The 15,724-nt window shown below is 48.1% G+C and overlaps 1 protein-coding gene across 2 annotated transcripts in view; it reads right to left on the bottom strand.

Moving 5' to 3' along the window:
* The window catches only part of TGFA (transforming growth factor alpha), a 111,966-nt gene that overhangs the window by 12,173 nt on the left and 84,069 nt on the right, over positions 1–15,724 (bottom strand). Inside the window, exon 3 of one of the 2 annotated variants that reach the window (XM_065929481.1) lies at positions 7,930–8,047. In XM_065929481.1, coding sequence (XP_065785553.1) covers positions 7,930–8,047 — 118 coding nt within the window. Of the gene's footprint in view, positions 1–7,929; positions 8,051–15,724 lie in introns of both variants that reach the window. The other variant, XM_065929480.1, reaches the window with a different exon arrangement.

Raw genomic sequence — 15,724 nt, forward strand, 5'->3', positions numbered from 1 at the left:
TTCCCCTCTCCCCCCTATTCCTGTCTCTCTCTGGACATTTCCCCAGGGTGGGAGCTGTACAATGGGCCTTCTCATTCAGGTGCAGGAGAAACCCGAAATGCAGCACCTCTGTTTAAAAAAGGAATCTGAATAAAATAGGAATTATTCTGTCACCACGGGGAATGGCAAATGTGTAAGCCTGAACATTTTTTTAATACCATTTGACCATTCAATTTCATCTGTTGAGAATGGGTACTGTCAAACACAAGGAATGCTGAGTTTGTCTTCAGCTGAAGATGAGGGGCCATGTGCGCCAACCAGGGGGTCCCTGGGACCTTCTCTTCTGTGTGCTGATCCAGTCTGAAGGTGGCTGCGGTGCTTTCTTAGGAGCAAACGCAAAAATTAAATGATGAATGACATGCCTCTCTTTCTCCTCTGCTCAGGGCTTTCAGACCTTCTAGCCCTAGTTGCCCAGTTTTCCCCCTAAGTCCCCTCTGCACCTGGCTCACGGTGCCTTTTAAAATTTTAAAGAAATGGTGATCACACATGTAGAGCTCTGCCCTTATAATTTTTTTTTCTTCTTAAGGAAAATATCCTCTAATTAGAAAAATAATGTTTCTAAGTAAATTGTAAAGTACATACATTATAATAGAGTGGAGAGAAAAAGAAAGTCCACATTACTGCACATCTGACTGACAAGTACTTCTTCTATATAGTTTTCTTAACATAGTTAAGATTTTTTAAAAATATTATTTTGTATCAATTTTTCATTTGACAGCTCTTCACCATTTTACTATGTCATTAGAAACACGCAGGAGTTGTTTGGAATGGTTGTAAAGTAGTTTATACAGGGTTTGCTTCACTGAACCCTAAATAGACTGCATCCAATTTTGATTTCATAAATAATGCCAATGGATTATGTTTGTGTACACACTTTGCTTGCATTTGAGATTACTTCCTCAGAATAGGATCCCATAAGTGGGCACAGCATGGTATAGACTTGGAGCCAAACTGTCATGGGTTTGAATCCCATTCCCCACTTAATGCCTGTGTGAGCTTGAGCAAGTTACTTAACTTCTCTGTGCCACTGATTCTGTGTCAGTAAAACAGAGTAACAAAACTTCCCTCACAGAGTTATGAGCATTAAATGAGTTAATGTCTTGGGAAGTGCCTGACACAAAGGAAGGGCTGCCTGAGTGCTAAAAATGTAAATAAAAGAATGAGAGCATTTTAAAGGCTCTTGAGAGACATTGTCTTCATAAACAATGATGTACTCTCTGATTGGAGGGTAGTGTTCTGAATTTTAATCAAGACTTTCGGCATGGACCCTAAGATAAAAGTCTTTAATATGGGGGCCAAGGACCAAATTGACCAACAGTTAGAGACTAAGGTTTTAGAAAAATATTTATACCAACTTGCCTTAACCGTGGAGAAAATCCACAGGGCTGAGGTGGGAGTGGGGACACTGAGCCTCCGACACGTGTATGGGGTTTACCCATTCTTGGCCTTGGGGTTTCCCAGGTGGCTCAGCTGGTAAAGAATCTGCCTGCAATGCAGGAGACCCCGGTTTGATTACTGGGTTAGGAAGATCCCCTGGAGAAGGGATAGGCTACCCACTCCAGTATTCATGGGCTTCCCTGGTGTCTCTGACGGTAAAGAATCCACCTGCAATGTGGGAGACCTGGGTTCCATCCCTGGGTTGGGAAGATCCCCTGTAGGAAGGCATGGCAACCCACTCCAGTGTTCTTGCCTGGAGAATCCCTATGGACAGAGGAGCCTGGAGGGCTACAGTCCAAGGGGTCGCAAACAGTTGGACACGACTGAGTGACTAAGCACACATTCTTGGCTTCAAGAACAAGATTTGCCATGACCTATAACCTCTCTGCTTGGGGCACTTGAGGAGGAGCGTTCTGGAGGGGTAGGGGCTTCCTCATGGCACACGGTCTACTTGACTTTCACTGCTCCTTCAGCAGGACCTGAATCCCTCAGCTGTGGTCATGGTTAACAACGTACCGATCACAATGGTGACGGTGGTGGTGAAGGCCGCTCTTCTACTCTGCTGGGAACTGGGCTTGGATGTTCTCCAGTGCTCTAACAGCACCTTCTGTAGTAATTCAATAGATGAATGGATGAAGACGTGGCGCATATATACAACAGAATACTACTCAGTCACAACAGAGAAGTAAATAAGTCATTTTTGCAGGATCATGGATGCAACTAGAGACTATCATACTAAGTGAAGTCAGTCAGAAGGAGAAGAGGCAAATACCATATGATATCCCTTATATGTGGAATCTAAAATACAGCACACAAATGAATTTATCCACAAAACAGAAACAGACTCAGAGACAGAACAGACTTGTTCGTTGCCAAGGATCAATGGGTGGGAGAGGGAGGGACTGGGAGTCTGGCGTTAGCAGATGCAAACTATTACACAAAGAATAGACAAGTCCTACTGTATAGCACAGGGAGCTCTATTCAATATCCTGGGATAAACCATAATAGAAAAGAATATTGAAAGAATATATATATGTATAACTGTTACTCTGCCGTACAGCAGAAACTAACACAACACTATAAGTCAACTATACTTCAATAAACAATAAATTTAAAAATAACTTTCTATGACGATGCAAATAGTGTCTGTATGTGTGGCATCTAATATAGTAGCCGCTCGCTGCCCAGAGGTACTAAGTATTTGAAATGTGGCTAGCGAGACTGAAAAATGAAATTTTAATTAAATAAGTTAAACAGCCTCACATGGCTAGTGGCTCCTATCTTGGACAGCAAAAGCTCTATATGCATTAGGGTCACTGGGGCCTCATTACAATCCTGAGAAATACTCATCTCCCCATTCTATACACAAAGAAACTGAGGCTTAATGGTGCTAAGTCACTTGGGTCTGTCTGACCTTGAAATTTATGCCTTTAACTGCTGTGTGTTCCTGCCTGGTGTGTGACCCTCAGTATCTGCTTCCAGTGAGGGCAGAGAGAAGGCGTGCACTTCCTCAAGATCTGTGGTTGGGTGATGTCCTAACTTCTCCCCCTAGCCCCACCACCTGCTGGTTGTTGAGGTGATAGATCTACATGAAGTGGCTTAAGCATCAGCAGGAAAACCAGCCCCCATCCTGGTCTCTCGGGAGGCATGTTCTCGGTAACACGGGCAGTCTGCGGGCTTATGAAGGCGGTCATCCCTCTCTGGGTGTTTGACTGTTCAGCTCCCAGTGGAAGGCACTGTGCCAGAGCCAGGTGGAATATTTTCCTTGGCTGACAGCAATGCGCTTTCACACTTTGCTGTGGGAAAGTCAGGGAGTTCAGTCACCGAGGGGCATTTTGGACTGTGAGACACTTCAGCGAATCACCACTGGCTGCCAACACTGGAACCCTGAAAACCTGTCACCTGGGTGGCTTCCTTCAACTGTTTTCCTTTGTTTGAAGGTTCCTGCAAAAGCGGCAGACCAACGGTTTGCAGAATTTGCCTCAGGGGAAAAAAATGGTGCTTGAGTCCTAACCTTGCATTTCTCTGGTTTTACTAACTGCCTCTGGAAATTCTTTGCCTATTTGTTTTCTAAAGTGGTTGGTGCCTAGCAGGGATTTATTAAAGAGAGACCAAAAAATACAATCTAGGGTTCATGTGAAGCATAAATATTTCAGGATGATGTTCACTACCTTTGGCAATTTCTGACTAGTTATTTGTTTTAACTTTTTTTTATTTCATATTTTAGTGTGAGATGTCATTTTAACTCTGGAGACCCAAAGACTATTGTTATTATGGAAAACAAAGCTTAAGAGCCAACAGTATTTTAGAAAGAACTCCCTCTTTTCAGACTATAATCTTCGGCCCCTGTGGGTTTGCCTTGTAAGTCCATGACTGACATGCCCTTAACCTCAAGGTTTGCGAGTTTTACTGAGGATGAATGTGTCAGCTCCCCCAGAGCTAGGGCGGTTCTTAAGAGCAGGAACAGCAGGCTTTGCTTTCTCTGCACAGACTCAGAATTTCTGATCTAGTGGCAATGAGTGAATTAGAACATTCTTCTAAGTAATGAAAGTACAAAAAGGTATAAGGTATGGTCCTGCCCTCACCGAGCTGACAGGCTCATGTGGCGACAGAAATGATCAAAGCTGGCTGTTGTGAGCAGAAAAGAAGGATGATAGGATGATGGACGAGCGACAGCTTCAGTGTCAGGGAGCAGTAGGCAGAGGTGGAAACTGGGGAACTGGGGAGGGCAGGCTGTGCTCCAGAGAAGCTGGGTGTCTGCTTGGAGTTGTAAACCTGACTTCCAAAATGCAAGCAATTAATTAAAGCCACCAAAGAATAATTCAGATTCACCTACCGCTGCATGAAACATGTCTGTGCGCTGAATACCGCCCCTAGGCCACCAAGACCCAGTGGGGAAACTGAGGTAAAGAGGAGGTAAAGTCTTGCATGGCCACGCCTCCCCAGAGATGTTCAGCTTCCCCATCCTGCAAAAGTGCATTCTATAGACTCTGCCCTTGACCCACAGGAAGGAATCCTTGAGTCTGTGCTCAGGGCAACAAGGTAGGGAATGACCCTGACGTTCCCCTGGAGGAAGGTTTGCCTGCAGAGGGACAGTGCCAATACCTTTTCTGGAAACAAAAACTTAGCCTTTTGCAGTGAACTCTGTGAGGCTGAGGCAGAAAGAGCGCCCTCTGGGGCAGCAGAACAGAACATGGGTTTGGCGGCTGGAACTGATGGGACTGAATCCCAGCTCCACTGTATACGGGCTCTGGGACTCTGGGCAAGTGCCTAACTTCTCTGAGCTTAAGTTTTCTGATTTACACAATAAGGGCAAGAATATCTACTTGAGAGGAAGGATGAGAGAACGCATGAGTCACTGTATGTGGAGCTGGGGCTGGTACACAGTTACAGTTTTTACCCAGAGCTTACTATTATCATTTACAGTAATAGTTACAGTGTGAATGGGGAGAGAGACGGCCAGTTGTCCAGACAACCAACATTAATGGCGTGTAAATGTGATGGACAGTGATCTCCATGAGCCAAAAGCAGAGCTTGGCACCCAGACTGAGAAGAACAAGAGAGCCACCCACCTCCCACTCTCAGAAGGCTTCCACCAGCCAACGGGGCTAAGACACCGGTAGGGTTATTGCTCTGGGTCTCTGCTGACCCCGGCTCAAGGCTGCCAGCTCTCAACATTTAGAACAGCCCCTGATTTGGTAGAAACACTAAACTTCTGACACAATTTTGGTCAGAAGTGTCCTGTCTCTCCAAAGAAGACCCTCTCATCGCATAGCCGGGGGTAGCCTGAGGTCTTGGCACGAGAGGTGACTGGAAGGGAGAAGACCCCCCACCTGCTGCACTGGAGGCTTCCTGAGATCTGGGCTAAAGAGTCACACTTCCTTCAGGGCCAGTGTTTTTCCACAGTGATCAGGCAAGTCACGAAAACAGTCCCATCAGTCCCCAAGGCTCCCATGTGTGTTTTCATAAGAGTAGTAGTCGTGATGACAGTGATTCTTGTCATCAGCGTGCTTTGAATGTATGGGGTGGGCAGGAGGGCTCTTGGCTCTGCAGATGTGACCTGGGGCCTTACCCAGTTCTCCTGGAGGAAGGTGGCCAGTGTGCCCCCCAAGTGAGGCCCAGAGGCACCCCAAGGGGCCACTGCACAGGCTTACACAGCTGCGACTCAGGAAAAGAGGCGTCCTGCCCACCACTGCTTACTGCGGCGGGCTCTCCCGGCCCCCTGGGCTACTCCTCTGACACCCTTCAGCATCGTGGGTAAGAAAGCAGCTTTAGGAGCCGGACCAGCCGGGTCTGAATGTGCACTCCCCTCTGTGATCAAGGCTCAACCTCTCCACGTCCTGGGGTCATCATGAGGATTACATGCGTTAACGTGTGGATCGTGCTTAGAACAGTGACTGGTGAAGCAAAGCTCAATAAACATTGGCATTTTATTAACATTTAGTATTATTTACCAGTACCAGTAGCTTCCCAGATGGCGCTGGTGGTAAAGAACCCACCTGCCAATGCCAGAGACGTGTGTTCGACCCCCCCGGTTGGGAAGAGCCCCTGATGGAGGACATGGCAAGCTACTCCAGTATTCTTGCCTGGCGAATCCCCATGGACAGAGGAGCCTGGCAGGCTATGGTCCATAGGGTCACAAAGAGTCGGACATGACTGAAGTGACTTAGCACACACACACTGGTACTATTAGGTTGGGTCATATGAAATTGCTGACTTCCATTTCCCACCTATAAAAATGGCATATTCGTAGAGATGGATGGTTCTTAAAGGGGGTGGAGGACAATTCTGCCTCCTCCACATATCTCCCCACCCCAGGGCACATTTGGCAATGGCTGGAGACATTTTTGATTGCCATGACTGTTGGGGGGAAGTGGTGCTACTGGCACCTGGGCAGGTAGAGACCATGGATGCTAACATCCTTCAGCCACCCAGGTGTGCCCACACAACAAAGGGTTACCCAGCCCCAAATGCCCACAGTGCCAAGGCTGAGTACAGGGCCAACTTGCAGTATTCCACCATGCACAGGTTAACTTTCTTAAAACATCCCTTTCCCAATTGATGGTTTCCACTGGTTAGAGAATAAAGGCTAACTTCCAACAGGCTCTGGCCTCCAATTCACCTGCGGATTTGTCTCCTCTCTGCTGTGGCCGCACTGACCCATAACAGTATAGTTCAGCTAATAAAATAAGCCGGAAGTGCACGCAAAGGGTGGGGGTGCATGAGTGTCCAGGCCTTGAGTAACTTCTCTGCTTTCTCTATTAGCCTAAGTCCAACCCCTGCTCTAGAAGGCTTTACTTATGTGCCTTTCTTGCCCAGTCGGGCTGACCATTGCAATCACTGGTGGCTTTTAACCAATGTAACTCCAGGGTCCCATTCCTAGAGATTCTGATTCAGTGGGTATGGGTGGGCTCAGCTATATTTTAAGAAGCAACCCTCCCTGCACCCCACCCTCCGCCACCTCATGCTGGGCCTGCTATGCCCATCTTTATTCCCAAGTTGTTCTGTCCTGTTGCCAATCAGGCACACCAACCCTTTGTGTGCCCTTCTGGCTTATTTTATTAGCTGTGAGGTAAAGATGCCGGAGGGCACAGACCTCACCTCAGAGCTACTGGCCACTCAAAGGGATCCAAGCCAGTGTCTTGCTCTCCAAAAATTCTAAGTAGTGAATTAAACTTGAATCCAATATTAGGAGTTTGGGATTAACAGATATATACTACTATATATAAAACAGGTAAATAATAGGGACCTACTGTATAGCACAGGGAACAATATTCAATATCTTATAACAACCTATAATGGAAAAGAATCTCAAGAAGAATACATGTATTATATGTATAAGTATATAACTGAATTGCTTTGCTATACATCTGATACTAAAACAACACTGCAAACCAACTATGCAGATGCGCTCAGTCATATCCGACTCTTTTGCAACCCCACGGACCGTAGCCCACTAGGCTCCTTTGTCCATGGGATTTTTCAGGCGAGCATGCTAGAGTGGGTTGCCATTTCCTCCTTCAGGGGATCTTCCCCACCCAGAAATGGAACCCTCATCTCTGGTGTCTCCTGCATTAGCAGGCAGGTTCTTTACTGCAGAACCACCTGGGAAGCCCAAATCAACTATACTTCAATCAAAAAAAAAAAAAAAAAAGGAAAACCTCACTTGAATCCAGGAAGTTTTAGACTTTATGGAACCCAGGAGCCACCTGAGATGCTTGTTAAAAATGCAGACACCCAGGCTCCACGTCCCAGGATTCCCGCCTCAGTGGCTCTGGGCTGGGACCAGCAGGGTTGAAGCAGGTGTCCCTCAGCCCACTGTTCTGGTTCTCCGTTATGTTTGGCTCCAGGGCGCTCAGGCAGCTCTGGCATGGCTTGTGGAGGTAAACGCTGTTTTAAGTGGTGGCTGGGACGCCTGCAGCCCCAGCACCGCAGAACCACAGGGACACTTACACACACGCGGGCTTCTCCTCCTGCACCAGAAACCTGCAGGTTCCATGGAAGCAGAACTGACGGTGGGAATCTGGGCAGTCGTTAAAATGGGACACCACCGCTGCAGCCACGGGCGGGTCTGCTGGGAGAGAGAAGACACCTGGCTCAGATTCAAGGCACAGCAAGACATCCCACAGGTCCCCGCCCCCCTGGAGAAGGGGCCCAGATGACTGGGCTTTCTGGTCCCTCCCAGCTTCTCCTCCTCAGCCCTCATGAATTATCTAATGGCCAGTCCAGAACCTGCTTGTGAGCTGCCAGGGGGCTTCACTTACTTAACTTTGTAGGAAACAAAACAGTCTCCCCAAAAGCCTCAGTGTAATTCAGAGATATCACAGCAATTTTACTATTTAAAGCCTACTCCCCAAGAACGACCTAATTTTACTTTTGCAAAATAATAGAGATCATTTTTTCAAAAGACAGCCTCTATAAAAATCTGTTATAAAGGCAGGAAACTGAAGAAAGGTACAAAAGAGTACTATTTAACCATTCAGTTGATGCTGAGGAAGAATTATGATGCGAAAAGATGTTCGTGATATATAACTGTAAGAGAAGGAGTGCATTTCCAATGTGGTCTGTAGAGTATAATTCTATGTAAACAAACAGAAATTTAGACCTCAAGAAGTCTGGGAAGGACGACAGAAACACGGTGGGAGGGTCTCTCTGGGGTGGTGGGATTAGCTGTGATCACACCATGAAGATGACAGTGCATACACGTCCTCCTGGGTGTGGCACAGGCAGGACTGGGAAAGTCAGGGTGGTGGTGGGGAGAGTCGGGTCCACTCAGAGCTCTATGGCTCTCAGGAGCCTGGGGCATCATCAGACCTCTCAGGCTACCCAGAAGCACTCTAAGGAACCACGCGTCACCTACTGACCAGCCCAGAGGGATTTATTAGACTCCAATAGCCCTGCTTTGTCCAAATAACCCTTCAGACACAGTAGGCAGCTATTTCAAGATGGCATGATAGCTGTTTTTGTTGCATCTTTCAAAAGATTCTCTTATATTTGTGTTTGGGCATTTAGGGAGTAGGTCGTTCTCATATATTTTTTGGAGGGAAAAACACATGTGCCTGGAGCTCTTGCTTTTTTGAGTGAATTAAACTCCAATTTCATATTGTAAGATTTTCAACCATCATGAAATAGTAAACTCATGTTGCTATCTATTTATGATTTGCTTCTAGAAGTATCACAATTTTGGAAAACTCATAATTCCAATGGGAAAAAACAGAGCCTAAAAAGTACAGCTTTGATGCTTTCGAATTACAGTGCTGAAGGAGACGCTTGAGAATCTCTTGGACTACAAGGAGAATAAACCAGTCAATCCTAAAGAAAATCAACCCTGAATATCCACTGGAAGGACTGATGCTGAAGCTCCAATACTTTGGCCACCTGATGTGAAGAGCTGATTCAATGGAAAAGAGCCTGATGCTGGGAAAGATGGAAGGCAAGGAAAAGGGGGAGGCAGACGATGAGATGGTTAGATAGCATCACCAACTCAATGGACATGAGTGTGAGCAAACTCCAGGAGACAGTGAAGGACAGGTAAGCCTGGTGTGCTGCAGTCCACGAGGTCACAAAGAGTTGGACATGACTTAGCGACTGAACAAGAGAAAATACAGCAGAATCCTTGATGTAGAGAGCCCTTAAAGGCCATGACCTTGGGCTGAGGAGGCAGAAAGACAAGGATGAGGGTTCTGCCTCTGCTGCCTGGATGCCGTTCTGAGCTTCCACTTGGGAGGCGGCGAGTCCTCTGCCTCATGGTGGCTCTGAGGTTGAGCGAGGCCAAGCCTAGTAAGTACTATGCTCACTGTTAGCTCTTCTGTTATCAGCACCCACAATCCCATGATGCTAATGAGTCCTACGTGTGACCAGACCACTCTCGTGTATAATCTCTTCCTCTCCCCCTAAGTTCACTGCAGTGCAACTAAAAGTCCAGGGGTGCCTTTCAGTCACTGAAGATAGCAACTTTCACGTGTGAAGACCAGCAGAGAAGCCCAAAGCCAGGTGAAGTGGCAACCCAGGAGAGTTGGCCAGCCCTGTTCCTGCCTGCTGCACGTCCCTGCCCAGCAGTCGCCTCCAGGACACGGGGGCTGACCTCAGTTATCTGCGCATCCTGGGCCCAGGTGGTTCAGGAGTGGCTTGGCCACTTGCTGACAGCAGACACTGGGATGATAAGTGGAGGCTGAAAGGGTCTGCTGTAGGTCACATAACCAGCATTTCTGTGCTCACTAAACTCATCAAGGGGCAAACATGGAGAGACGAAGGGACTGGGGACCAGTGGATCTAATTTGATTAGATGTCGAAAAAGGCTTTTGATAAGCTCTATGATAAGGTGGCCTTTTAGACAACCCCCTCCAAGTGGCTATTGCGAGTCCCTTGTCAGGGTTCACAGCCAGGCTCCTTCACGTGTGATCTGTGGGCCGACAGCTTCACATCCGTGCGGCCTGTCAGAAAGCCAAGTTCCTGGGCCCCGCCCTAGACTACGGGATTAGGGTCCTCGGGGTGGGGCCTAGGAATCTGTGTGACAAGCTGCCCAGCCCAAGGGACTTTTTTTTTTAAAGTCAGGTTTATTGAGACAGAATTGACATACAGTACCTTTTGCCCTCCAGGTGATTCTGATGGGCACTCATCACCAGAACCAAGCCAGCATCACAGGAAACAAAGGAGAGAGACAAAGGCCTCTCAGAAAAGTAAAACAGCAGGGTTCCTGAAAGGGACGCTTGTTGGAGCTGATCATCTTCCAGCTCTCCAAGCTCCTTTGTGATACGAAAGCCTACAATCCGCTGACAGTCCTGGTGGTGAAGTGTCAGGTCAATAGAAACATTAAAAGGAACACTCAGAATCTGGACGGTCCTGGTGGTGAAGTGTCAGGTCAATAGAAACATTAAAAGGAACACTCGGAATCTGTCACTACTCCCCATAGCTGATGGGGCGGGAGGAGACTCAGTGTCGCAATCTTGTATTTATGGATATTTTGTCTCATCTCATAAATGACTTGAGGCTTTATAAAAATAGGTACCATAGAAAGGAGATGCAAGTGGGAAAGACGTATGTGTGTGTGTGTGTGAGAGAGAGAGAGAGATGGAGAGGGAAGGAGGGAGAATTGGGTGGGAAGGGGAGGAAGGAGAGAAGATACACAGAAGGGAGAGAGGGAAGGAGAGACAGATGGAGAGAGAGGCAGAGGAGGGAAGTGGGGGAAAGAGGAAGGACAGAGAGACAGAGACAGACAGGCAGTGAGAATGGGAAGGACAGAGCAGACAAAGGAATACGAGGGCAGGGGTGTAAAAAAACCAAGAAGTCAGGTATCAGGTTACACATGAAGACACGTCAGAGAGTCCCGAACACATGCCTCCGCGCCTCCAGGCCATCTAAGCAAGAATGCACACAGTCCATTAGATAGAAATGCACCCATTTTAAATACGCAGGACAGGCTCAGCTTTGCCTGAGTCTATGGTCAGAGAGCAACTTCTGCAGCTGCTTTCGAAGGGGACTTCAAGTGTTATGGTGGACGACATCTTCCAGGAAGACAGCACAGAGACACTTGCCAATGTCACCGTCTGCTGTTCAATAGCTAAGAGCCAAAGAGCCCAGGCTGTGGGGAAATTCCCTGCCCTTGTCATGGTGATGAAGGCGAACACCTGCTGGTCTGCTCTCTGCGGTCAGAGAGCAGCGTGAGGTGGGGAGTCTGAAGCTTAGAAGGTAGCCTCCCGGTACTCCACAATCCCACTGTTCTGACTCAACCCCCGGTGCTGAGGGGACCGAGCAATGCTAGGTGATGGATCATGATCACTAAAATATTGTTTATCTTAAACCCCCTTTTCCTGATTACAAAAGTGATACATCACTGTAGAAACCTTTTGTAAGTGCCGATGTAAAATAAAAAACATTTGTGAGAACAAAACTCATCTTTAATCCACCACTTTGGGAGAACTGGGCTTGCCTGGTGGTGTAGTTGTTAAAGAATCTGCCTGCAATGCAAGAGACCCCGGTTCGATCCCTGGGTCAGGAAGATCCCCTGAAGAAGGAAATGACAACCAACTCCATTATTCTTGCCTGGAGAATTCCACGGACAGAGGAGCCTGGCGGGCTACAGTCCCATTGTCTGTGCGCCTGCACACACACACACACACACACACAGACATACTCATGAAAACCTTTTATTTCTATTCTGTCACATGAGCTTGTGTAACATCCCAAACATTTTAAGAGCAAGCATTTAGTTCAAGGTCTGCATTGGGTGCCATCCTGGTGCCTAACCCCGAGCAGCTCAATGTGTGCAGTGAGGGTGGCTCCTGTTTCCAACAGCACGTCCAGTGGCTCTGGGGTGGGGAGGGGGGTGTGACCTGTGCTGGGGAAATGGATGGGGAGGAGGGGACCAGACATGGTCCGAGGCTGGGCCACCTCCTGGCCCTCTGCACTTGCAGCAGCCTCAGGGGGAAGCGCTGGCTAAGCCTCCCGGGCTGAGAAACTTAAAAGCCCTGCACAGTGTGCAAAGCTCCCTACAGGTCAGGGGGAGATTTTATTCTTGTTTTAGGGCTTTTATAGGTATTTGCCTCAGGTACACCACTAGAATCTGCAGTGAAAACCCCAACACCGCAGTATGGTATGCTCACAGACAAGACCTGTCCTACTGATGCTAACACAAGGATGCTCTAGAGAAAGGGGGCTCTGGGTGTGGCTGGGAGGAGAGGAGATGGCTTCACTTTCTGAGTGTGCCTTACATGCTGGTTGCTGGCCTTATAGCCAGGCAGGGCGGGCGGTCACATCAGGTGGAGGATTTGCTGGTAACTTATATAACTATGAGGGGCATCCCTGATAGCTCAGCTGGTAAAGAATCTGCCTGCAATGCAGGAGACCCTGGTTTGATTCCTGGGTCAGGAAGATCCACTGGAGAAGGGATAGGCTACCCACTCCAGTATTCTTGGGCTTCCCTTGTGGCTCAGCTGGTAAACCGCCTGCAATGCAGGAGACCTGGGTTAGATCCCTGGGTAGAGAAGATCTCCTGGAGAAGGGAATGGCTACCCACTCCAGTATTCTGGCCTGGAGAGTTCCATGGTCTATGGTGTCGCAGAGTCGGACACGACTGAGCGACTTTCGTTTTCATACATAACTATGAGCCATACAAGGAAACACCCTGACTCCCAGCATCTTCCCAGAGAAGGAGTCTTTCAGCCTGCCTCTGTCCCTCTGTTTCCCTCCCCCTCTTCTCTCTCCTTATTTTTGCTCTACCCTCCTCTACTTTCTCCCTCTTAGTTTTTCTTTCTCTTCCTTCTGAAAACGCAAGGAAATATCAAAGTGAAGGAAGGAAAGGTCTAGACACTTAAAATAGAAAAACCCCACCTCACTTGGAAAAGAAAGGTGAGGCCAACAGAACTCCAAGAAGGCCCTGGGGGTCCAGGCAGGGAGGAGTGAGTAGGCTGCCCCCTCACTTGGGCTCCAGACCCTGCCCTCCTCTCCTCCAGGCACTGGGTCTGATATGCACGTGGGCTGACTGGAAAATCAAAGGCTCTGGTTTGCGGAACAGACCTCATACCAAGGCCATCTGCAGTTGGAGTTTCGAAGCCGTTCAGTTCCTGTTGCTCTGAAATTTATGAGAGGCCTCCCCAGCTTGTTAACCAAATGCGTATCTCGCAGATACTGCTGTTCTCTCGCGAAGCTATGAAAACTTTGCCTGGAGACCACAGATCCACTAATAGGGCCTAGAACCCCTGCCCCACTCACGGGAAGAAGGTCTGGAATAGCAATCTAGGGGGTGTGGAAACCACAGATTCAACTCAAGCAGGGGTCTCTGCAGTCAGAAGGGTCAGAGGCAGCCGTCTGAACACCGCCTTCTAACACCCCTGTTCCCCTGGGGGTGGGGGGGAGGGCGTCCACACCGCTGAGGACCATCAACCCCTTGAAAAGCAGCCCTAATTGGACTTTCTGCAGGGCTGGTCCCTGGGAGCCAACTCCTCAACTCTCTTCTCCAGACATCAGCAGCTGCGAACACATTTGCCTGTTGTGAAGCTTACATCATTTATAACCATTTCATTACTTCCTCAAATATGGCTAACTTTCTGACAGTTTAAGAATGACACCTGTTTTTTTAGTAGGAATTTTCAGACAGGTTTTTCACCTGGGGCTGAGTATGTTCTCTTCAGACACTAAAGTGGGAAAGCCAACTAATGCTTCTGGAATGTCTAGGAGAAAAGGCAATAGATGAGTTTTATGACGATGGGAGCTGGTCAGCAGCCCCTGTGAAGTTAGGGGAGCGGATGGAGCTAAGTGCATCTGAGATCAGCTCGCTGGTGCTCCCAGGGCCAAGGCCAGAGGTACAAACTCCTCTGGTCTCAGTTGTGGGGTGGAGAAGGCGCGCTTTAGGCTGCCAGTGAGCCCATTTTACAGGGATGGAACTCCAGGCTTACATGAGCCAACGCATGAACCTGCAGAATTAGCCGGCGTGTGAGGGGAAGGCTGGTACAGAGGCTTACACCTGGGCGGCAGAAGTGCTAAGCCAGGGCTTAGAGAAAAGGGTGGGGCAGAGCACAGGCACCTCCCCAGATAGAGTAGGGACCCTGGTTCCCCTGGGCATTAGGGGGGTGAGAAAAAGAACTATCACAAATTTTAGAAGTGATCCTGACGAGGAAGAGCATTGTCAGCAGTGAGTGTGGTAACGCTTCTGACCTTTACCACAGAGAGAAACTTACCATCAAGGAAGGCAATCAGTGAGGTCATTTCCTGCGCCAGTGTGAGGGGCAGAGGAACAGGGCGTGGTTTCAAGTGAACAGTGGGAGTCAGCAGAGTACAGGGGAGTCATCTCAGTTACATTCACAGGAGTAGTAGGAAAATACATCTCATTCCTAAGGGCTACTAGTCAATCGAGGGGAGCTCAGTTCTGCTGAATTTGGGCTGTGTGTGGTGGTGGTGTGATATAATCACCCAACTCACTCACAAACCAAGGACAGTGAACACTTTAAAAAGGACAGATACAAAGCAGTCTGAAAGCAGTCTGGCCCATCATTTAAGGGGCCATGATCACTTGTCATAGTTAAGCAAGGAGAGAAAAGTGACTCTAAGAAGCCCGGCCACTCCTCCTGCCGTCCCACTGATGTGGTGGGGTGAGGGGAGGGGAGACCATTTTTGTCACTGCCACCCCCACCCCGAGACTCTCAATTTTCTGAGAGCAAATCTTACACATCAAAGATAATAAACTTTTCCTATTACATGATCCCCAAATACAGATTTACTCAGTTTTAAGCAGTCTTTTCCAACACTGGCTAGTTTTGACCCTAGCTGATCTTCCCCTTCCCCTGGTCTTACTCTTTTAGACCCTGCCCACCGCTCTGCCCCCACTTAAGAGCATGGAGACCATGTTATCTCCTTACACCTTAAATAAACCACCTGTGGGGTAAACATCGCCATTCCCTAATTTTCAGATGAGGAAACGGAACTAAAGCTTAGGTAACCTTGCCAACGCAGCTAGAAAGTACTAGAACTAGACTTTTATCTCGGTTCTCTTTGATTTTAAGAGAGTCAAAAGCTGTGGAAGATTAGAACACGATTCAAGTCCAGGAAGACAGATGCTGGGAAGGCACATAAGCAAACTCAATCGGACTCTGCAAGTCACGTGGCTGTGAGGAAGGGGAACACTTAGCTTCTTAGGCAGTTAGGAAACTAGATGACTTTCTAATAATCAGAAAGGGGCACTTTTACGAGAAGCAAGAGGAAGTATTACTTTATCTGGGGGAGGAGTGGGGGACGGTACATGTGAAACAACTTA

Source organism: Muntiacus reevesi, chromosome 3, assembly GCF_963930625.1.
Source record: "Muntiacus reevesi chromosome 3, mMunRee1.1, whole genome shotgun sequence".
NCBI classification, from domain to species: Eukaryota; Metazoa; Chordata; class Mammalia; order Artiodactyla; family Cervidae; genus Muntiacus; species Muntiacus reevesi.